The sequence below is a fragment of the Numenius arquata genome, chromosome 17 (assembly GCF_964106895.1).
Source record: "Numenius arquata chromosome 17, bNumArq3.hap1.1, whole genome shotgun sequence".
Taxonomy (NCBI): Eukaryota; Metazoa; Chordata; class Aves; order Charadriiformes; family Scolopacidae; genus Numenius; species Numenius arquata.
Window position 1 is genome coordinate 9878873 of NC_133592.1, and position 22869 is coordinate 9901741.

Below are 22869 nucleotides of genomic sequence, written 5' to 3' on the forward strand. Positions count from 1 at the left end.
TATTTCCAAGTTTTCATTTAAAATTGTGCTGTGTGAGTCTCACATTAGAGGTGATAGTTATGTCCAAGTTTTAAACTCCTGCTATATTTAAAATAGAGAACCTTTCTATGCAGTTAAATGTATTTGCATACTCCTTAAATTGCTTTGATACAGTAGGTTGACAGTTGTCTCTTTATGCTCTGGAAAGTCCACAGCAACCTTAGAGAAACGAGGAAGTACGTGGTTGTTTCAGCTCAAATTTTAGTTTAGGCTTGTATTTGTAAATAATAAGCTCCTTAAAGGAAATGCTGAGTGTTCCGCTTAGAAGACTAAATGTTGAAATGGTGTTATGCATTTCTTCTCCTATTTTTATACTAATACTCAATATTTTATTTCCTCAGTGCATTGGTTATCGCTGCAGTATTTGATCGTGATGTTAATTGCAGAAGAGCTGCTTCTGTAAGTTATCACATTCTAGTTTATGTGTTTCTGTTATTTTTTGTTTCTTTTCATTTAATTTAATAATTTGTAGACTTAGCTATGTAGAACTACGGTATATAAGCAGTATTTTGTGTGGTGAGCACAAAAGTGCTTTTAAATCCTTAGAAGTTCAATGTGAATTTAGATTTTAAATTATATAATCCTCAGCTCCACATCTTGATTTATGGCCACAGTTCACAATCTGCTGTGTTGTTGTCATGATGGATAAGATAAAATATCTGAGAAAGAGCTATTTAGCATTTTCTAGTCACAATGTCAAAAGGCTCATTCATAATACACAAACACTGTGTCTTTTTCAAGTCCTCAAGCTGGTAAGTTTTTGAAGTTATACTTTTCTAATCGTTCATCAACTGTCGCTCTGTAATTGTGGTAAGTTGAACATTTCTAGAATAATATCTCTCCTTCAAACACGTTTTCAGTTACTGTACAAAACTCTTTCCATAGGACTGGAAGTTTTTAAAAGAAAATGATAAATCCATTAGGCAAATATTGTTTTCTAGTTAATAGGACTGACACCAAAGTATGTTCTGTGGGACCTTTCTGTAGAAAATATTTATGCTGTTGAGAATGAAAAAGTACGTGTGATTGTTCTTAACAGAAGGGAATCTATAGAGGAGAGGTGATAGAATTTGAGAAGAAGAAAGAATGGACATCTTTGAGAATTTAAGTCAGTGTGTTGTATATATTGAACTTGATTTCTTAAAAAAAAAAAGCAAAAGAAGTATGAGTCGTCTGTTTCTACAGATAAAACAGATTATTTTATGCAAATGTAAAAAACCACACCCTATAACTGTATTAACTCGGGACCAAACAATGTCTGTCAAAGAACCAGGTCTCAATTCCTAAGAATAAACTTCACTGTGAAGGCATTTAAAACAAACAAACAAAAAAAAGTCTTTCTTTGCAACATGCAGATTATTTAATGGGTCTCTCTTATTTTTTGACTGAAATTTTGAAAGCTAATGCATTTATAGCATAAGAAGCATTTCTCAGGGATACCTGGATAGCATCCTTATTTTTTGTAGCCACACCTCTGCTGGAGAGTTTAAGCTGTTGAATGAAGCTGCAGCATAATTGCTGGGGAAGTGAGTCAGTTGCTTGTGTAATTGTATCACAAATCGCTTTGTCTAAATAGGTTAAAACCAAAGCCGGGAAGCTCAGGTGCTGTAGGTTGCTGACTGCTCATATTCTTCACATACTGTACATCTAATGAATACAAGTAATGCTACTTGCTCCCCAAATCCCCTAAATTTTAGAAACTGTGTAATTTGCTGTTCTTGGCTAATTTAAGTCACTTTATTCAAATAAAATTCTTATAGGAAAACAAATGTAGCTTTGCTTTCCTGAGAACTGCACAAAACATTAAGTTGGAGTGTAGATGGTGAAAAGTGAATTATTTATTTGCTTTATAGGAATTGTCCTAGGAATCAGTGGCAATATATATAAAGAGGAGAATTCTCTTTAATGTGATTGCCACTACCAGTGTACTGCTTGCTTTTAGTGGCTCAATCTAATTGTCATGTGTAATCTTCGTGATGTTTCTATGCTTAAACATTAACCAATAGTTTGACTATGAAATATAATGCTAAACCAGTTACATTTACTAATGCTACAAGCTTAGTGCAGATTGTGCTTCCACGTATCAAATGAGTACAAAATACAGTACATTTTTATCTCACTTTCCTCTTCTACTTTAAACCAATCTATCGAGCATTTTGCAATTCAATTATTTCCAGACAAATTAATTAATTCATTACTACATCCTAATTTAGAGATGGTCAAAATTTGGAATTGCTGTTTTGATGAACAGTTATGAAAGAACTGAATTTTTTTTTCTCATTTTAGAAAGTCAGGCAAAGAAATATTTCATGTTCACCGGGCATTACTACAGTTTTGAAGAAGAATACCTGGGAGTCCTAATTATTTCCAGTCATTACTACGGTTAAATACCTATTTAAATAAACAACGTGTTTTACTAGATTTTCCATCTATTACAATATGCAATATATTATAATGCAGAGCACCAATAAAACAAAATAGCATATAGAGATATTTTGAACCCTGAGGTTAGAGAGAATAAAACCAGACTGTTCTTTTGAAGCTCCAGAAGCGTTCTGAGCTGACTTTTGCAACTCTTTCATGAATAATCATTATAAGGAATAGTCACATGAATAAGCGATCGCGGATTGGGCTCCATTCAGCTCTTACGTCTTAGAGAAGGTGTTTTTTTTTTCCCCTCTTGGCTGGTTGATAGTTTTAAAAATCAGGACTTAGAGAATGTTTTAATATTTTTTCCATTTTTGTGGGAACAGCAAAGTGTCCAGGTTACAAGGCTAGTTGGTCATCTTGGTTCTGATATCACGGAATCTTAAATTAAGATCTTTGTATCCAATTTTTCCATCTCCAGGACGGGATTGTATGAAAAAAACGATAATTACAAAACAATTGAAATATTTGGCATCTTTTAGGAATTTGCAGTTGTTTCAAAGTGTGATTAAATAGTATCATTTTCAGTCTTTTAAAATCTCAGAAGTATTATGAAGAAAAATCTTTTGTGAAACAATAAAAAAGCTCTAAAGGAACAAGGAGGGAATTCTGTCAACATTAAATGAGCTCTAGAAAATTGCGTCTTCACTTGGATGAAGAATATGTTTCATTATTTTCATATTTCTATTTTACTTTCTTTTACAAAGCTTTAACAGCTGCTGGACTATTTCTTAGATCTTCATGATTGTTTTACTGAGTTAAAAAATGAAATAGTGATACAGCAGTGGAATTTTAAAAATCCTACATTAAATAAACAAACCATGTGAAATCTTTATGTACAATAGCTTTTTTGCTGCAACCTTGTCTATAGGCCCCTATATATCTTTTTCAAATGATTTTGCCACCATAAATTTCATAGAATAACACTTTCACTGGTTTGAGAACAGATTTACGTTGCTTGGATAACAAAGGTTGTGATGTAAAAAGGGGGGGAAAAAAAGGCTTTACGGATTTTGTATGTTTAAGGCACTTAACTAATCTGAGCAGTATATTTTTAAAAGAAATGCTAATGCAGTGATTATTAAGTCCCTTGGATATGATAGCTGAGAGCATAATCCTTGCTGAACCCTCCCTATGTTGAGTGAAAGGGTCCCAATAGCATACGAGGATCTAATGCTAGCATGTAAGTAAAAAGAAATAAATGATGCTTGGTGACATGAGACAATGTCCTGGCAAATCCTGGCTGGGGTGTGTGTTGGTGGAGAGGTCAGGAGGAAAAAACCCATGTCAGAAGCTGGGCTACAGTACGCAACAATGAAGGAGCGGAGGGCATTGCTGCAGCTCCTGTTCCTGTTCAGGAAGGCTGCTGTATGTGTTGCCCAAGGGTGTATCCACGCTGCCACTGCTGTGGATGGCCCATGCCGTGCTGCCGGAGGCAATCCTAAACTGGTTACCTTGGGGCCACTGCTGGCAGCCTGGCTGCCACTGTGACCGGGCTAAGGTGGGCTCCCAAACCTGTGAGAAGGCTGGTGAGTGGTTTAGAGTCAGCCTGTGCTACGTGTCCTGCGATGGAGGCACTGCAAGCAGAAGCCAAACGAGCCCAGGCAAGTCTAGAGGAACTGGAGTCATTATCCGAACCAGCTGTAACCCCAGAAACGCACTCAGAGACTTCATTAGGGCTTGCTTCACCCCTGCTCTGGGAGCGCTTGCTCCATAAGTGGAGTACGATCCCTTGGTGAGCTAACTTAACCTCTTGTTTTTACAGCTGGATTACCACATCGTGCAGTATTTGTGTAGGAAATACAGAAGCTCTGTCTGACAAAGTTCTTGTGGCATTTTCAGTAAAGATTTGGACTTCCCCCCATATGTTGAATAGCAGTTAACTGTCAGGTGACAAGTCCTGCCCATCGCTGGAGCTTTGTGTTTGTAGAGAGAGTGACGTTCCCTAAGAGAAACATCCAGAAAATTATGATCTCTCCTCTCTGAAAAGAGCTAAAATCTACAGGTTTTATTAGATTTATGACTATATAGTCTTCTAAGGAACAAAAAATAATTGGCTTTTTTGAGAGAGGGAGAAAATTCAAGTAGGGAGGAGAGAGTTTAGTAGGTTTTATTCTGTATAGTTACAAGTAGAGAGATTGACTTTATGGTTGTATCCGTTGCAAGATTTTGAGTTTATTTAATGCAAAACACAAGAAACATACATGAATTTTGTCTTCAGGTTTTAGAATTTCAGTGTCTTGACATGTTTTCAGATGTGTATCTTTCAAGTAAGTATTGCATTCTCAATATTCTTTGTCTGAAGCTGTCATTGACAAAGAATCACATTTTGCCTACTGTTAGCAAATTACGCTGAAGTAGTCAGACAGAAGTGAGCTGGCTCAATTTCTGTTGTCTACCGGTATTGACTTTCAATTCCAGTGCGAAGCCTTGTGTTACTACTCAAAAGCACTCTTGTGGGTGTGACTGGTTTAATAAACTTGCATTCTTAAACTGCTGTCATGCAACATACAGCTTTAAGAACACCAGAACGTAGAGACGCAGAAACAAAAAAGCCCTCTGGGCTTGTTCTACTGACAAAGCTTACTTTATTTAAAAAAGAAAAGCCATGGGTCATTTATATTGTTGTGTGTTTTGAATTCATCATCTGGTGTTTATCAAAAAGCAAACCTGACTCGTTTTGGTATGTTTGTTCTCTGTTCCTTAGGCTGCCTTCCAGGAGAATGTTGGGAGACAGGTATGGTGACTTCCCTCAATCTTCATTCAATCCTGCCTTGGAGGTTACTTACTGTAAACCTGTAGTACCTAAAATCAAAATTAGACTGTGGCTTCAGAGAAAATGAGCAAAAGGATGTCACAAAATAATTATTTTTGTTATCAGCAAACAGGTTCTTGTGGAATATTTTCCTGAGATGTGAGTTTTGGAAGAAAACAATCTTTCTGGTAATTTTAAGTCATTCTGAAGAGCAAACCCAGCATATGTGATGGCAATTACACACCTTGTAAACGGCAGCACTCTTAAAGCAGGACAAGCCCAATTTTATGGTTATTCTTTTGTTTCATTGACTTTCTAGTTTTCAGTAGAAGTGGGACAGCTGAAGTGTGCTGCCCAGTCTTTGCTGTGGTTGGTGACGCAACAGTGAACTGGGCTTGAGAGTCTTCAACTCAATGTTTGGGTTTGCCTGTTGGACCATAATGCTACTGTCTAGATATTTTGAGGAATCTGTTACTTTTGGAGGTCCCTAAGTGCTTTGAAAAAAAGTGTTGTGATAGGTTCCTATGTAACTTAACAACGTTTAAGTAGTTAAAACGCTCAAACAACTTTGATTTACAACCTTGGAGGAGAAGCAAATAGGGTCAAGGCTTGGAGTTTAAAGTTTTCTGATTTCTCATCAGAACTAGTAAAGCTGAATATAAAACTTAGAGGGGGGGAAAAAAGTGGGGGAAAATGATTCAGTGGTTCTTGTGACAGAGCGGTACACAGGAGCATGGTTAAAGCAAATTTTATTCTCAATAAGATATTCTTTAAGGGATCTTTGTTAAAATGCTGTCTAGCTTTCCCTGATGGCATTCCTGAAGACCTCTGTGTTATGAACTGGGATACTATTCCTTTAGAGCTACAGGCATTAAGCAACGTGTCCCTAACTGGTGTATTTCTAGATAGAATTAGGTTAATAGCAGAGAAGGGGTGTGAGAAGACTAGGAGGAAGAGGTTAATTATTTTTGGTGGCCTAAGTTTGGTGGCTAAGTGGAAGCCAACATGATTCCTCCCCGGTCTGTAGTCAGTGCCTGGAGAGGTTGGTCAGCATCCAGCACCTCCCGCTGGAAGTAAACACCATCAGTGACTGCAGTTCCAAGGGAAATAGTGCTCTGGGTGCTGCAGGTCTTGTACAGTTTCTTATTTCTTAATTAGAGGAGCACAGTCTAAGTTAGTTAACAACCAGAAAGTTTGTGTATTGATTCTGCTTTGAGGCAAGATACAAGTTTGTCAGTGTTGGTAGAACACACAAGAATTTTAGCTTATATATTGGCACGTTAAGGAGGAGTTCGCCATGAAATACTAAGTTTTCATGGCATGAAGAATGCTATCAGTCTCCAGCTGGTTCCTGTAGAAGTTCAGAAGTTTTACGTATGGAACCATTCCTTACTGCCTAGGAAAATGGTTACTTAATTGGTAGATACACCCTCTGTAGTTCTTTACCTGGATGTAATGTGTTGAAAGAGACACCCTTTCTCTGAATTGGAAGGAGCTAAAACATATTCTCCAGCTGAAGTAACAACACTGCTGCTAAATAGGTGGAGAAGAAAGTTGACCTGGCTCATTTCCCGGTTCCTGCTGCCTTGGCCCGTCCTCAGCCCCAGTGCTGCCTTCTGTGGCCTCGAAGAAGCAGCCATTGCAACTTACACTTCATCTAAATGAAAACGTTGGAAAATTTGAAGGCTTTTTTAAGCCTAAACCATGCAAAATGCACATACTTCTAATAAGACAAACTTTTATATTGGAGAAGTAGGTGTTTTGACAGAATAGAAACGGGTCAGTTTTTCCCCTAAAGTCTGTTGCTCCCCTCGGCCATGACCTCTGTACTCTTGAACTTGGTTTCAGGAATTTTGCCGTCTCGCTGACATGTACCGCTGCACCATCACCTTCGGTGAGATGGCATCAAATTGGCACACTTACAGCCAAGTAATAAATAGCAAGCTCCAACTAGGAGCTGGAACTGCAATTGCTTAGCCGTGATTTTCCTTGTGTACTATATGCATTCTTATGTATTTACTTGTTTGCCATCTTGTTTGGCTATAAGTCATACTGAGGTATTTCTCATGGGTGCGTTTTTCTCCCTGATCGGTGTTTCCTTGGGCTTTTGAAGAGTACATTCATTTTGCAGTTATTAGGGCTTGGAGGTAGTCTCTTGGATAAGCCATAAATACTCCGTCTGTCCTTGGTTCAGGCAGATTCCGGGCCTGTTTTTTGGGACTGTTGGAATTATGCTTCCCAGAATGAGACCTCCACAAGATTCCCACTACCTGCAGTATCTACTACTTCAATTATTCAGGCTTACATCTAGAGATATTTCCTACTATTTTTGCATGGCTGTATCCTAATGTGGAAGGGATGAGTGAGCTGTAAACAAACAAAACTGTATCCTATCCAGAACCTGTACTTCCACACAGCCTTATTGCTTAAATATCATATGATTGTCCCTTTTGTAAGTGAGCACGGTGTCTTTCAGTTGGCTGTTTTCCATTTGTACTTAATTATGGCCTGTGGAGGCTTTGCTGCCTCCTCCGTTCCAGAACACAGCCCTGCTGCATAATACTATGTTAGTCAGTCACAGCCAATCAAAATTCCAGATATCTGAATTGTATTGCTTATATAAAAAGGCAATTTTTTTAGGTGGGAATTGCATATTTAGAAAGATAATTTTTCTTCTAAAACCAGAATTTTTTGAGCTGTGATGTCAGAAGTGTGATAATTCTGTAGGATTCAATGTTTCAGGCTTTGCTGGGAAACCAATGTTCTTTTGAAAAACCAACTAACTCCAATTTTTTAGTTCATTAATAAGTAAGTCATAAAATATATTTGTAAGTAGAAACAAATAGAAGTAATTGGACTGCCATGTATTCTACCTGCGATGCATTTCTTGGTGCCTAATTTTATATGTTTTCAATAATGCTGCCTATTTGGAAAGTATTTTATGTTTTTACATAATATTTTCTTATTTTTTCCCCCTCTTCCCTCTGATGTTTGTAGGGCACTTTTCCACATGGCATAGACATTCTAACTGCAGCTGATTATTTTGCTGTTGGTAACAGAGTTAACTGTTACCTGACTATAAGGTAAGTTTGCAAACATTAGTTTTCTTAAACATGAGGGACCTCTTTTCCATAATGAAATATTTGTCTGATTGTTTCACCTTACTGAACATTATGTTTGTTACTGTTGGTTTTGAATAAATTACAATTTTATTTTTCTTATTTCTGCATCAAACTGCTTATTATGCATAAGGCATGGTGCAAATGTGCCTGTGATTTCCTTGCCTACGCGAGGAAGCAGGCAAGAGGCAATATTTGCAGTTGTCACAAAACTATCTGAGCCGGTCAAGATTAGAGAAGACGAGGGGATTTTGAAGAGCTGTAGTAAAAAGAGAGGCTGCTGTGGTGGCAGATAGACTCTGATGTGGGTAAAAAAAATAAACTAATACCCAATTTAAAAATATACTTTGCACAAGTTGTTGAATTTGTGGTCTGTGCATAGACCTTTAACTTGAGTGCTTATATTTTTCATAGGTAGCTCAGTGAAAACCTACCCACAGTATGCAGCAGTGGCTGAAAAAACAAAGTGATCACTGCAGTCTGGAGTCTGCAAAGAATGTAATGGGAAATACCGAAACTGGTGTGGTGCTCTTATAAATCAGTGGCTTGTCTTGGAATACTGTGTTCTCTTCTGGTCAGCTATCTGAAAATACAATACAGCTGAAGTCAGGGGAATTCAGAGGCACGTTGGGTGCACAGGATGACTACAATGAACTTAAGGTTGCACTTCCTCATGAGGAGATGAGAAAGACCGAGGGCTGGGTTCTTGCTTTAGTTGTCTAAGACAGGCAGTCTAGCCGGGGCGTCTCGCCTCTCTATAGCCAAAGCAGAGAGACGGCACCTACAGGAGGTGATTCAGACCGTTTTAAGATAGGGCAGATAAATTGCCCCGTGGAGTTGCATGTTGCTCAGAGGCCAACAGGTTGGAAGGGCTTGAAGAGTTTATATTCTTGGGGAACAGAAATAGCAAATAGGTATATGATGGTTTGTGTTCCATCACCAGCTTTGGGACTTCCAATGAGCAGTTTAAGATAATTTGCACTGGAACCCTCTTTCTTCTTCTTGACTTTTTCTTTTTCATTGGTCTGTCCACCTCTGTATTGCCCCTTTTGTGCACAATCATTTCAGGCTGTACATCTCTTCACCTTTTACCTACCCTTGTTCCTTCTGGGGTCCACACCCTCCTCCTACACCCTTCCCCAGAGCTCCCGCCTACTGAGCGGAGATGGGGAGAGTGCGGGGGCTTGGTGTTCAATGCTCTAGATCTGGAGAGTGTCAACAGGATTTCTGAAACACTGGCTTTTTGTACTAGTAGAAAATTGAAAATATTAAAAATTGACAAAGCAGTTTTTATTTTGTCTCTTTTATAATTTTGGCTTGGAGACTAATGATGTTCTCCTTACTTGTTGAGAGCTGAATTGTTAATTTCTTTTTTTTTTAAATGCTCATTCATTACTCCTTTCATTGTGATTTCTAGAGTTTTTGTAGAAGTCTTATAAATAGGTAAAAAAATATTTTTACTCGATTGATTTCTTTCTTCTACTCCTGTGCCTTTCTTTAAATTGTGCAACAGAAAGAATAAATTTGTAAATTCTTTATAAATTATCTTAGGCACTTAGTAGCATGATTACTAAGTTATTAATCAGGAGTTATTAATCAAACTCTTCCTTGTAAACTATTTGTCATCTCATTCATTATATTACTTTTCAAAATCTTCACCACTTTGCTCTTCAAGCAGGTTGCAATTATTTGTGTCAATACTTAATTATTTCCTTATTTTTGCCTGAGTAACATCAAAGGAAAAGTACATAAGCATATATTTGGCTGCATAGAAAGCAAGTATCGTTATGATGTGGTAGGAAGAATGGACCTTTCTGATCGTTATGCCTTCAGGTGGTGCAATTGTTTATATAGCTGGAAAAAGCTGCTTGAGGTTCATATTCCAGATCTAGAACCTTTAGCTGTCCTTCCCCCGCCCCGATACACCGGTCCTGGGACGCTCTGTACGGCAGCGCCGTGCCGCTGTGGGAGAGGGAGCTTGGTACGACCCGATTCCTTCGGACAATAAAAGCTCGAAAAAGATGTGTCAGTTTCTACAGCTTAATTTGTGTTTCGTTAATAAATGATGATATATTCTTGTAGAGACACACTATCATATATATTTATACATATGATATATATGTTGTATATGAATAGTTGCTTATATGCTTTAAAATCTAAAAAATTTTATGCACGTTTTTCACACTGCGTGCCCTTTTGAAACTTTTTCAGCTCAAATATAATCTCTTTCTGAGGATGGAATGTAGAGGAAACCCATTTTCTATGAACTGGGAGTAAAGAGATGATGTGATCCCAGGAGTTCTGGGCTTGGTAAAAGCAGAGTGAAGGAAGAAACTGCTTAATCTTAGTAGAATGGGATAGAAAAATCTTACCAGCAACTTTATCAGGAAAGCTGGACTTGTATCCAAGGCTACTTGCATTAAATACTCAGTAGGGTAGAAAAGATGAGGACTGTAGTTAAACTAAAAATGAAAGTGAGATTGGGCTATAGACATGCCCAGGAGATCAACTTTGAGTTGAGCAAGGAAGTTCAGATTAAAATGGTTGGAAAGAATGGTGAGAGCTGAAACTAGGACCCAAAAAGCAACTATGAAGAAGGGAGGAGAATTCAAATATGGCAGGGGAAGCGTGGCTATTGGAGTATGTTCTTCCAGAACAGGGAAAGGAAACAAAGAGTAATGAATTTTCTCATTTCTCTGCTGGCATCAGCAACCAGTTAAGCCAAGTGTCTAATCCCTCTAGGGCTCGTAGCCGTAGTAGATGGTACTTCTCTATCCTGTGTTGGCTCAGGTGGCTGAGGTCTGTGCTGTGGATTTAAGGATTCCTACTCTTCTGATGAATTCACAGATACCAGTATGGTAACATGCAACAGCATTTGGGTTTTGTCTTTGTTTTGCTTCTAATTACACACACATATATTAATGGAACACTATTATGGCTGCAAAGTTAATCACTCAAAAGATACGAAAAGGTGAAATTAAGGTAATCCATGTGTCCTTAATTTCATTCCTTTGTGCATGCAGTTTTGACACAAACGTGCTCTGCTGATTGTTTAGCTTTCCAAGATTATTAAACGTACATCAGATGTACTGAAAAAAACACTTCACTTAACTTCTGTTGACCTTGGCTTTCAATAGTTGATGCTTCTGAAAATTGGAAAGTGAGTGTGGCTGTAAGGTTAGGTAATGATAGGTAGTTCTGGTGTTCCCTTACATCTCAGGTCTTGACTTTGCAGCTTTAAAATTTTTTTTGTCAGAATTGACTTTTTGTGTGTGTTTGATTATTAAAAGCGACAAATTGAAAACCCATACTCAATTTCAGACTGTTGTGTTTATGAAGATGTAGCACATTTCTCTAACTTAATTTTACGATATACTGTGGATTGCATCAGTAATATATTTCTCCCATTTGAAATAATTATGTAGGTTAATATACACAGCTATGTTTTCTTGAATGTCACCATGGGTATTGAATGTTTATTTTTGCTTTTTGTTGCTGTTGAGCTTTTTCTAAGTGTAGTAGTAGTTTTTATAGAGAATCTGAAAGAGTTTTACAAAGTGATTTAACTTTTTTTTTTTTCCCAATAATTGTAAAATATTCCCCATTACATTATTTCATTCAGCTGCATCTCATTTAGCAGAAGGCATGTTTAAGTAAATTGGTTTAAAACTAGAGGATTGGAAGCTTTGGAGTAGCTTGTGTTAAAATGCACACAGATGTTGATTCTATACTCTCTCTGTATGGACATTTCTTTTTCAGTGTGTATATTGCTGGCTTTCCTGAGTATACCCAGCCAATGATCGATCATTTAGTTAACATGAAGATTAACCACTGGGATAGGTAAGTTCATAAAATCTAATTATTAATATCCAGGAATTGACTGTTCTGCGTATGATACTTTCCTACATTATTTTTGTAAATTTTACTTACACCAGAGTTTTCAATAGCATTTGACTGAAGGAAGCTGGGCAAGTAATAGCTGATACCTCCCTAGCATATTGTCACTTAAAACAAGCTTATGAATTTTGTCTTTTTGCCATGACCTCAATCTGTTAATAGATTAATAAAACACTTTTATATGGTATATAGTGTATGTGAGGGGTAAACACCATCACCATACAATTATCATAATTAAAGTAGATTTCATGCATAGAGATGGTGCTTAGTCATATGCAGTGTTCACGAAGATTAAAATATGTACATAGAACACAAATGAGATTATATCAGTACTGATAATAGTTTGCATCATGAGAAATAATAATAGTTTACTGTAGTGTCCCTGCCAATGCATAGAATGAGCCCTCGGGTTCTACCATCCACACGTATGTTTTTCTTTGTCTCTTTCAGCAATGAGTTCTGTTGCTGTAGGTAAAAGCTAGCTGTAGGCTCTCTGGTCCACTCTCTTGTTTTCTTGGCTTTTTGGGGGGGGGGAAGCACAGGATGGACAGAGAATACTGTAACTTTTAGTGTTGTTGGAGTCTTTATTTTGGTACGGGACAGGAGTCCCTTCCTGACATTATTGTTTTTAATACGTTACTTCTGCTAAATTGCTAACCCCAAAAAATCCAAAAACGCTTTTTTGCATTTTCAGTGTTATTCGAGAACTTTCAACCAAAGCTCTGCATAACCTTACTCCGCGGGCTCCTGAGTACATGGCAAATGTGGGTAGGTACCAAATACGTTCTGCATAATGGGCCATACCAAGCGTTCTAGCTTGTGTAGCAAAAACGTGCCAAGAAGAGAAGACTTAAACAGGCACCATGACTTAATAAAAAGTAAGATTTCCCCTGCAGCTTTATACAGTGTAGTGACACTAATAGCTTTACCACTTTTCAGGTTTTATGCAAAAATTATAAAATACTGCCAGATCTTTTTCTGCCTGGAGACTGGACTTTAGTTATCCGGCTACACTGGACCCTACCAGTTCCGAGATTCCGAGATGAATAAATGGGTGCAGTTCTGTTGCAAGAATTCAGGCAGCCAGCCCTCAAATTCCTAGCTTTTGTTTTCTTGATACGGCTTTGATGTCATAAAGGGTGGGGGGATCTGTTTTGTCTTGTCCAGTCTGACATCTTCCCAAGAATTCCTTTTTGGCTGGTGTGTGCGTAATCAAATGTTTCTCAGCATTTAGGATCCTGTGCTCGGCCCACTCGAGATGCTGAGGATGTATCAGCTGCTTTACCATATGGCTGAGAGAGCAGCTGACACCCAGGGAGTCTCTACTTACAGATCTTACCCTGGAGCAGTCTGGGAAGGTGGCAGTTTGCATGGAAATAAAATTCCATGGAAGTACAAGCCTCGTTTCCCTTACGCTCAGCTAGCACAATACTATTCTATTTACTCCAGAGTGCTAGCTGCAAGTACAGAATTTCTTGGTATGCTTTAGTATGCTTTGTCAGAATTTCCTTATATTTTTTAAACTTGCGTTTCGTGATGGCCAGGATATATTGACCTGACTTCCCAGAAATGGTTTTCCTATGTTATTTCTAGGCAGACATGTTTACATTTAGAACCGTGATCTATCACTCTGCTTTGTTTAAAAAAAAAAAAATATTATTTAATCTCTTTCAGTTTTGCCAAGACTTCTACCTTTATCAGTGGGCACGGATCTGCACACTCGCCACGGGGCAATTCTCGCCTGTGCTGAGATCACCCATGCACTGTGTAAACTGGCAGAAGAGAATAATAGGTATAAATGCAAGATTATCTCGACTATAAATTTTCCTTTCATGTCTGGTATATTGAAAGCTTCCTGAGTATAATTATGGAAATCTCCATCTTACTGAACTTCTTTTCCATTGAATTTTTGTTTGTTTTGATCAGTCATGCCAAGCCTTCACATCTTATTCAGTGATGTTATAACCTTAGGTCTAAATTCATCATCAGGAAAGTGAGATCATTTGGGACCTTACTTGGAGAGTCCAAAGTTATCATTTAAATATAGATTAAATACCCTCTCCCCATAAGTGTGCTCTCTTCCTGGTGAGGGGACAGTCTGTTGTCTTCAGTGTTAGAGAAATAGCTCCTCATATACCTTTTTGATTTAATTGTTGCTGCGGAGTGCTGGGCCAGAGAAATATATATGGGTGTACATGTGTGTATACACACACATTACATATAGGTGATGTAGCCAGGATAATCAACAAAATTATTTGGAGATGTCTTTGCTTTAATGTTGTGATTAAAGAAATGAGTAATTTACCTTTTCTTTCTTTCACAAGAATCAGTTGTGAAAAATGGTTGAAAAACCTTATTGCAAAATCTAGAATATGGAAGTTACAGTAGCAGTAGAATTTTATACCAGTGGGACTTAATTAGGATGAGCAGCTGTTTAAGATCAAGGTAGTGGAAAATAAGGCTCCAGAGTGCAAACTTCACGAAAATAAATACAGTTCTAAAGGACTCATAAATTTATGTACACTGAAAAAATATATTTAAAAAAACCCCAAACTTTCTGGGTCATTTTCATTCTAAAAGTTGGATAATTACTCTCTGATTAACCTTTTTTATTTTACTTCTGAGAACATTCTGTTGCAGTCATACAAAGATATCTAAAGTGGTGAAATCTAACAAATTTAATGTTGTCATTGTTTGTACAAGGTAAATATATACTGAGATGAACACAGATAATAGAGATCAAAAGTGTGCACTGATTTTTACGGCCTTAGTTATTGACAAATAGGAATAGTATTTGCCAGCAGTGTCTGTCAAAAGCATTTGTGCTTATCTTAACAGTTCCCTTTTCAAGCAAGTTGCAAAGCTAGAGAAAAAGATGCAGAGCATTTTTAGCAGTAGGAAATACTTGAAATTGATGGAAAAATCACAGAAGTGTTGGAATCTAAAAATACAGCTGAGCTGAGAAGGGCTATTGGTGTATTACTGATTATAAAGTTATTAGTCAGTGACACTAATTTTTTATAGCCCTTTGAGAACGAGTTTGCTACATGATAAGGAAAGAACTTATGTTATAATGTTTGCTGTATTATTAAAATTAAATATTGCATATTTCTGTTGAGCATAATTTGGAAATCAAATGATTGTTTTTCTGTTTGAAAGTACAATTAAAGTCATGGGAAAAAAAAAATTTATACCATGATTAGGAAACCAATCTTAAAAATTTTGCATCCCTTTACAGATCTATAACATATTATTTCAGTGAAGAATCATTGGAGGGACTTAAGCAAATCCATCAAGAGGTTTGTAGCATATAAGTCATGTTCTGTATTTCAGCTGATGCATTGTCTTTACCTCTGCTTGTGACACATGAAGTCTTGTCCTGCTCATAGTAATTTAAAATGAGTCTATGGTGATAATTTTGCCCAACTTGTCCCTTAAGTCATCCTTTTTTTTTTTTTTTTTTTCTCGTTCCTTTTGGCTCCTGTTTCTTCACCTTATGGAACAGACAATACTTCAGCATTCAGGTTCCTATTTGTTTTCCACAGTATCTGTAGTACCTTTAGTCCCAGTTCCGAGGCACTGAAGCTGTCAGGCTCCATCGTTCACCCGTTGTGCTTTAAAGGACGTAGGTTCTTGCTTAATTTTCTGCATAGGTGAAAGCTGCTGCTACGGGGTGAAAAGGCATCTTTGTCCTCGTTTCGCTTTCTTGTGTTGAAATGCCCGAAAGCTTGATCAGCAGCACCCGTACTGTTATGGTGGCCTTCAGTTGTTATGCTACTTTCCAGTTTCTGCTGTTGTCTGTTCTTATAATTAATCTGTGAAGTTGGTGTAAACTCTTTCTTTCTAAAAATCTGGTTTTTTACAGAGAAATTTGATAAACTCTGATTTTTGAAGATAGTCTACTGTAATGTTAACAATGAGATAACCTTTTTCAGTCACATTTGAAATTTTGTTGTAGGGTTTTTCTGTTTCATTGGTAGCTAACAAAGTTATTTTCAGTTTTAACACAATACGGTATATCGTCATTTTAAAAGGACCGACTGTGGAAAGCAAATACATTTTAAAAAACTGAAGTAGCTTCCAGGGTATGTGCAGCAGCAGCTAGGTTTTGGAATTAAGAAAGTGCTTTATTAATGTGTTAAATGGCTTTTCTTTGAATGTAAAATCCAAATGGATATAGAGAATTTATTTTAAGAAAAACCTTTCCTTTTAATTTTATTTTAAAAAGAATCCAAAGTGTTGCATAGCTCACAATATACAGACACTGCATGCCAGGAGGAAAAATGAAAACCCTTGTATCAAGCAAACGCCGCTAATACTAATGTTTGTTGCTTTCCCTCCACCCCCCAGCTCTGCAGTCGCCAATTGTACAGGTAAGCAAAGAGATGTAAAAAACCTATTTTTCGTATTGCAAAGCATCAGTTACAAGTAGTGAAACCAGTAGGATCCCAGGGGTTTTTTTTGGTTTGTGGGAGGTAGTTACACCTTCCATAGCCTGCCAGTCTGGCCCAGTTCATCAGAGTGCAAGAGCGTGCATTCTTTTGGCTTTGCCTGCCTGTCCAGAGGCCGATGTCCTTTTATAATAGTTGGGATGTTTAGAGAGCGCAACTCACAAGCATGGTGATTAATGGGAAAGTGGTAAGTACTGGTCGCAATATTGTGATAGAGGCAGTTAAAGAAAGGAAAGAGTATGGAACAGAATATGCTCACTAATCCATGGCTTCAGCACTGTGTAATAGAATCATCTAGGTTGGAAAAGACCCTTGGAATCATCGAGTCCAACCATCTACCCTACTCTACAAAGCTCTTCCCTACACCATATCCCACAACACCACATCTAAGCAACTCTTAAACTCATCCAAGAATGGTGACTCAACCACCTCCCTGGGCAGCCCGTTCCAGTGTCTGATCACTCTTACTGTGAAGAATTTCTTCCTAATGTCCAGTCTAAACCTACCCTGTTGGAGCTTGAATCCATTCCCTCTTGTTCTATCGCAATTTGCTTGTGAGAAGAGACCAGCACCAACCTCTCTACAATAGATTTCTTCCCCATTATTCACCTGTACTGGTGTACTCGTGTGGTGCACATAAGTCTATAGAATTGACCATCAACTAATAAGTTAATGAGTCCAATTTTACTTTTTTTAAAGGAGCTTTTATCTAAATTCTAGAGTTACTTTCTTCATCGTGTGTAATGAGTAGGCCAGGAGTATTACAAAAGGTTGGATAGAATTTTTCAGCTCTTGCGCCAAAGAAAACGTGAACGAGTTTTCACTGAGTTGTTTTTCATTTCCTATTTATTGAAGCTTCCAGGAAATAAAGGGGAGTTTCCCTAAGTAACTGTTAAGTAAATGTGAAATAAAACCGGTATGTGACTTCAGGGTTTGTTCCTAAATGTAAGGAAATCAAAACATAATTAATGACTCGTATTCCCCAATGATTGTATATGCGAATAAGAGGTTTTTTTCTGCTTTAACTGACAAATTCTTTGAGCTTCTGGGCAGTTTAGTTCACTTCTTTTCACATGATGTATCTGAAAATAGTAAATGTTAAGGAGTTTTTTTGTGTAATTACTAATTATAATTTAAAGCATTTTTATGTAAATTTTTGTATCCTGAAACTTTCTGGAAAAAAAGTTAAAATTTACTTCTTGAGGGTCATACGTACTGATATGAAACTTCCACTCCAAGTTAGCTTGTGCTGGTGGAGGGTTTTAATGCTGATACTGTATATTAGTGTCTTTGTGGGTGGCTGTCTTGGCTCCCATAAATTCTTTAATGTCAGGGTGGAGCTTGGGTGTAATTTGTTTTTGTCATAATGTGCACTTCTTGCACTTAATGGTATTTATAAGATGCCTACAGAAATGTTTTCATTCTAGATAAGACTTCTAATTCAAGTCCAAGCAAAATGGATTCTGTGCTGTTTACTCTAATACTTAGGCTGAGACAGAGATGTCTACTATAATCCATATTTTAAAATATCGGTATGCATAAAATATTTTAAAATAGGACAAGAAAAATAAACTAGGTTATAAAAACAAACCAGCAATTTGAGTATTGCTGGGCAAGCATTTAGTGAAACAAGCCAAACTTGTTTCATGATGAGTAATTATTGCACATAATATTCCAAAGATTTCCATTTGAGAAATTGCTACTGGGAATTTTCGGTGTAACAACGTCTTGAAGGAATGTTGAAAACCTGTGTGTTTTATTTATTTGTGTTTCTAGTTTTTAAACTGCAATAACAAAAAGCATCAGGCCACGTCTTAACTGTTTATTAGCTATTTTGCTTTCACTTCTGGCAACAAAATAGCGTGTTAGTCTTTTTGCGGAACAAATGATTTTTAGTACTTTGATCAAACTCTTTTCAGAAGTTGCGTTGGCCTGTGAGAAAAGGAAAAGGAAGTAAAGTAAAAACACTGTGATTTTATTTTTTTTTTTTGTAAGTTGTAACTTATAAATTTTACGCTGGTTCGTGAGGTTCCTGGTTGTCTAATGCTTATGGATTGCATTGAATCCATAAGCACTTCAAGTCAAAAAAGTTAAAGCCGAAGCGCTGTGAAGAAGGCCTTCATTTAATTAACCATCTTGCTTTAAGCAGCTCTTGTCATGTCTTTAACCTGGTTTTGAATGACGGCCATGAATTATCCTTCAGATGGAGACCAAGTTTTGAGTTACACTGCACAGTCTCTCAGTTTTGAGTATACTTGAAGCAATCACATTTGTTTATGCTAATTGTAGAAATTCCCTTCCTCTACTGTATTAACTTTTTTTTACGAAATGCAAGTATCTCTCTGTCTTCCTGTGTAAGTCCTTTCTGGGTTTGCCACAGTGCGCTGAGAAAGGAGACTGCAAGCCCGGGCATGTCAGTCTGTACTTCCTTCCATCGGTCTCCCTTCTGACACATTGGATGCACAAGTTTGTCTTGAGGAGCTGGTTGGTTTCAGCATTTGCATGTGCACTTCAGCTGCGGGTTGTGCAGGAGCCCGGCTCCTCTCTTCAGTGGGCACCAGTTACAGCAAGTCGTATGCAAACCATGCAGCTTCAACAGAGTAGTTGTCCCTTGTGCCTGGTTTGTGCTATATGGGTTATGCTATAGAGTTAGAAAAATTAGCCTATATTTTATTTGCTTTAAACTTTGCTTTTATATATATAAAAAACTGAGACAGAAACTTGTTTAAGCACGGTGTTAGTGGTCAGCCTAGTATAGATTATGCTTCCACTGAACCAGCATGGTTACTACCTTTTTTTTTTGTAGCACATATATTTCTGTAGTGCATCTAAGACTTCGTACTAGTTTTCAATATGAAAACTCCTCAAGAAAAAAGTATTTTTAATAGCAGTTCTGTTAAGATTCTTTAAAAATGCATCATCTGATATAAGCTTCTTGACTGAATATTCAGCTGAATAGATGTTCCGAAATTTTTTTCCCCTCCTTTCTTGTAGCCAGTTGTGAGTCTGATAATGTAGGTCTTAATACACAGAGTTGGGCAACAAGATAATTTAGGAACGGATATGCAAGCGCTGCAGAGAGAGATGATGGGCTTCTTCCAGGCAGTTGTGCTGCACTTCTGTAGTTCAGCAGATGTTGTATTTATTGGGCCTTTAGGGTTCCCGTCAGAGCTGGGTACGACGGGCTGCGTGGGGTTCGTTAGCGACTCCCACGCTGGGTGAGTCAGTCCATGTGATGTGCTGCATGCTGAGGTCTGTTCTGAGCTCCTTCTCCTAACACCAGAAGAGGCCGGCTGCCTGCGTTACATGCTCAGCGGTGTGAGGAGAGCAATTTTGGGGTTTTAGAATAGCAAACAGTGTAAGCTTGGACTGTCGTCTGCAGAGTTTCAGCTTTTCCAGAAGAGTCCGGTAGCCTGGAGGTGTTGACAGGTGCTCGGCTAAAGAGAAACTCGGCTCATTTCAAAGACCTTTAAGGTTGCAACTAATCCTGATGGTTTCAGGGCAAATGTATTTCTTGGCAGTCATCTACGTAAAAGAGCTTTTTTAGGCGTATTAACTTAATCAGCAAATAATTCCAGCCTTGCAACAAAGCTCATCTTAACAGTTCTTCCAAGTTGAAATTATTTTTTGCATCCAGCAGCATGATGGTTCTAGGAGACCGTGCTGTACTATGTTCTGAAGAGCTATAAGGTGAAATTCTTCTGCTACTGACTGAACTCACTGGGAAAGCTCTTACTTCTCTAGAGCCAGGATTTCACCTGTAATCTTCCAGTGTTAGAACGCAATGCAGAATGTGTGCGGGCACCATATGAAATTACAGTAACCTAAAAATCTGTGTTTTTCAGTCCCGTCTTCAAGGGATGACCATAAGAGCTTTATTAAATTCACAGGCTTTTTCATCCATGCTCAAAGGTATCTCTTTCCTCTTCTGTGTGCCTTGTGCTAAAGCCATGTTGTAGTTCCACAGCCCAGCAAGTCTGCAGCCTGGGCCTTTTAAAATACCTCAGTTCTATTTGGGACAAAGAGATTTCATGGAAAATACTTGGTTACTATTCACGTGGAGATGAGAATACCGATTCAGCAGATGTTCTTAGCTTCCTGGAAATGGATTATTTGCAATTAAATCTCTTCGGCTATTCCAGGAGTTTTAACTTCAGATTCAGATGTTTATGAAAATGTAGATGTTCTTCAATTCTAAACAGCTTCAGTTACTGTTAGTTTTATAATCTCTAAGATGAATTCTGAACTTCTCACAAAAAGCAGGTTTTAAATAATTTTAAAAAAAAAGCAATCCACAAAAGTACCGTGAACTTCTATACGCACTGAAAACAGCACTGACGTTAGTTCTGATTCAGCCCTACAGAATTTTAAAATAGATACCAGCATTCTTAGGTCAGTAATCTTAATTCATCGGTCCTGCAAGGGATTATATATTTTGATTATATTTTCCACAAATAAATTGTGACTCACGCTAAGGTGTTTCTGGGAGAGAAGCGTTGCTGTGGGACTGCACATAGGAAAGAAAGTTTAGGAGCTCCTGGAACCTGGGCACCGCATCAGTCAGTTTACAAATAGAATTAGTAATTAAACCTTGAGACAGGTCCATCTAATAATGTGATGCAACTTGTGGATGTGTCTTTGGAAGAAAAAAAGAGAGAATACTGACTGTACAGCAAAATTCAGAATCTCTGAATTAGGTAGATCATATCTTTTTAATTTAGTGAAATACTGTAGAGCAAGATAAAGTTAATAGAAAGATGCACATCATGTTTGACAAAGTAAAGATCTGGGATTATGATAGAACTCTCAGTTCTTGAAATATGCGTGAGCTGTGGAAAGGGGGGAAAAATGTAGATACATTGATGGACGTAGTGTGATGTGTAGGCAAGAAACAAGGAAAAGTTTTGCAGAGGAGAACACGTGGTATCGCAGTGCCTTCAAAGGCAGATTTGATTATAGTTTCTGCGTTACGTGGAAATCTTACCATGCAAATCGCTGTCACCATTCTTCATTCTTGCACAGAGGCAACAATCCTCAGTGAAGCTCTAAACTCTGAAATTAAATTGAGTTGATGTAATGCCAAAGGAAGGGATAGCTGTCAAATTATTAACATAAGAGTAGCTTTAAGTGGCCTGACTTCCTTATTGGCAGTGTGAAGAAGTGGAGAAGAGCAGCCTTTATGACTCAGTTCTTGCTTTGTAGTTTGAACAGAAGTCCGTATCTGAACCCTTGCATCAGCAGACTCTTCTGCACACCAAACACATCTACAGGATCATTATTTTATACTCATTTGCAGTAAGACAGCAGACAAAAGGCAAGGAATGGGTGAGGACAAAATGAAGGGAAAAGAAAGGTTGAAGAGGAAGCAAGTCTTGCCACATCATTCTTCTGGTTTTGCTGCTGTCTCGACTCCTTGCATCACTTCTTTGTTTTCTAATTTAAATTTTTTAGAAGCTGGAGAGCAGACAGCATGGCAGGAAGGTGGGGTAGATAATACAAAGACCTTATCAGCATGGGGATGTGGAATCTGTGCTTGCTTCCTATGATGATAAATCGAGCTGTGGATTATTACATTGAGCTTAGTATATCGGTTGTCGACAGCAAAAGTTTCCCAATTAAAGGAAGTGCTGATGAGAATACTGTGGAGTTGGCGTCTCGCTATTACCTGAAAAACCAATGAAAATGTTGAGCAGTCAAAAACCCAGTGCATGTTACAGGAGGCACCTACTTGCATGGAATGGAAAAACTTGTTTAAAATGTTTAGGCTTTTGAAGCTCATATAAAAGGATAAATTGGAGAACAAAGTTCTAAGAGTTGTTAGGGTTGCTAAGTTTGCCTTCTGAGCACGGCTACTAATTTTATTGTGGGGAAGGAGGAGGAGAGGAGGGAAGAAAAGGTTTTAAAAAAAACCAACACCCAAGCAAATAAACAAAAAAGCCTTTGTTGTTCCTCCCCCTTGCTGGGAGTTTCTGTCAGAGCAGTGCCATCCAAACAGGTGATTAAGGGTTTGGCACACCTCAGGGAGGAAGTATTCCAGCAGAAGGGAAGGGAGACAGGAATAAGGAGTCGAGGGAGGAAATATCCAAAGGAAGGGCAGGGGTCAAAGGTTCATAAAATAGAAAAAATGAAGCCACAGAGGGTGACACTGTGCATAACACCTCGAGCGGTGCTCCGAGCACCA

The 22869-nt window shown here is 37.9% G+C and overlaps 1 protein-coding gene across 1 annotated transcript in view; it reads left to right on the forward strand.

Moving 5' to 3' along the window:
- Positions 1 to 22869, forward strand: part of TBCD (tubulin folding cofactor D) — a 123423-nt gene that overhangs the window by 61353 nt on the left and 39201 nt on the right. Inside the window, exons 16-23 of the mRNA XM_074159952.1 lie at positions 381 to 438; positions 5174 to 5203; positions 8219 to 8304; positions 12100 to 12180; positions 12932 to 13005; positions 13912 to 14029; positions 15476 to 15536; positions 16588 to 16610. Of these exons, the coding sequence (XP_074016053.1) occupies positions 381 to 438; positions 5174 to 5203; positions 8219 to 8304; positions 12100 to 12180; positions 12932 to 13005; positions 13912 to 14029; positions 15476 to 15536; positions 16588 to 16610 (531 nt within the window). The remainder of the gene's footprint in view (positions 1 to 380; positions 439 to 5173; positions 5204 to 8218; positions 8305 to 12099; positions 12181 to 12931; positions 13006 to 13911; positions 14030 to 15475; positions 15537 to 16587; positions 16611 to 22869) is intronic.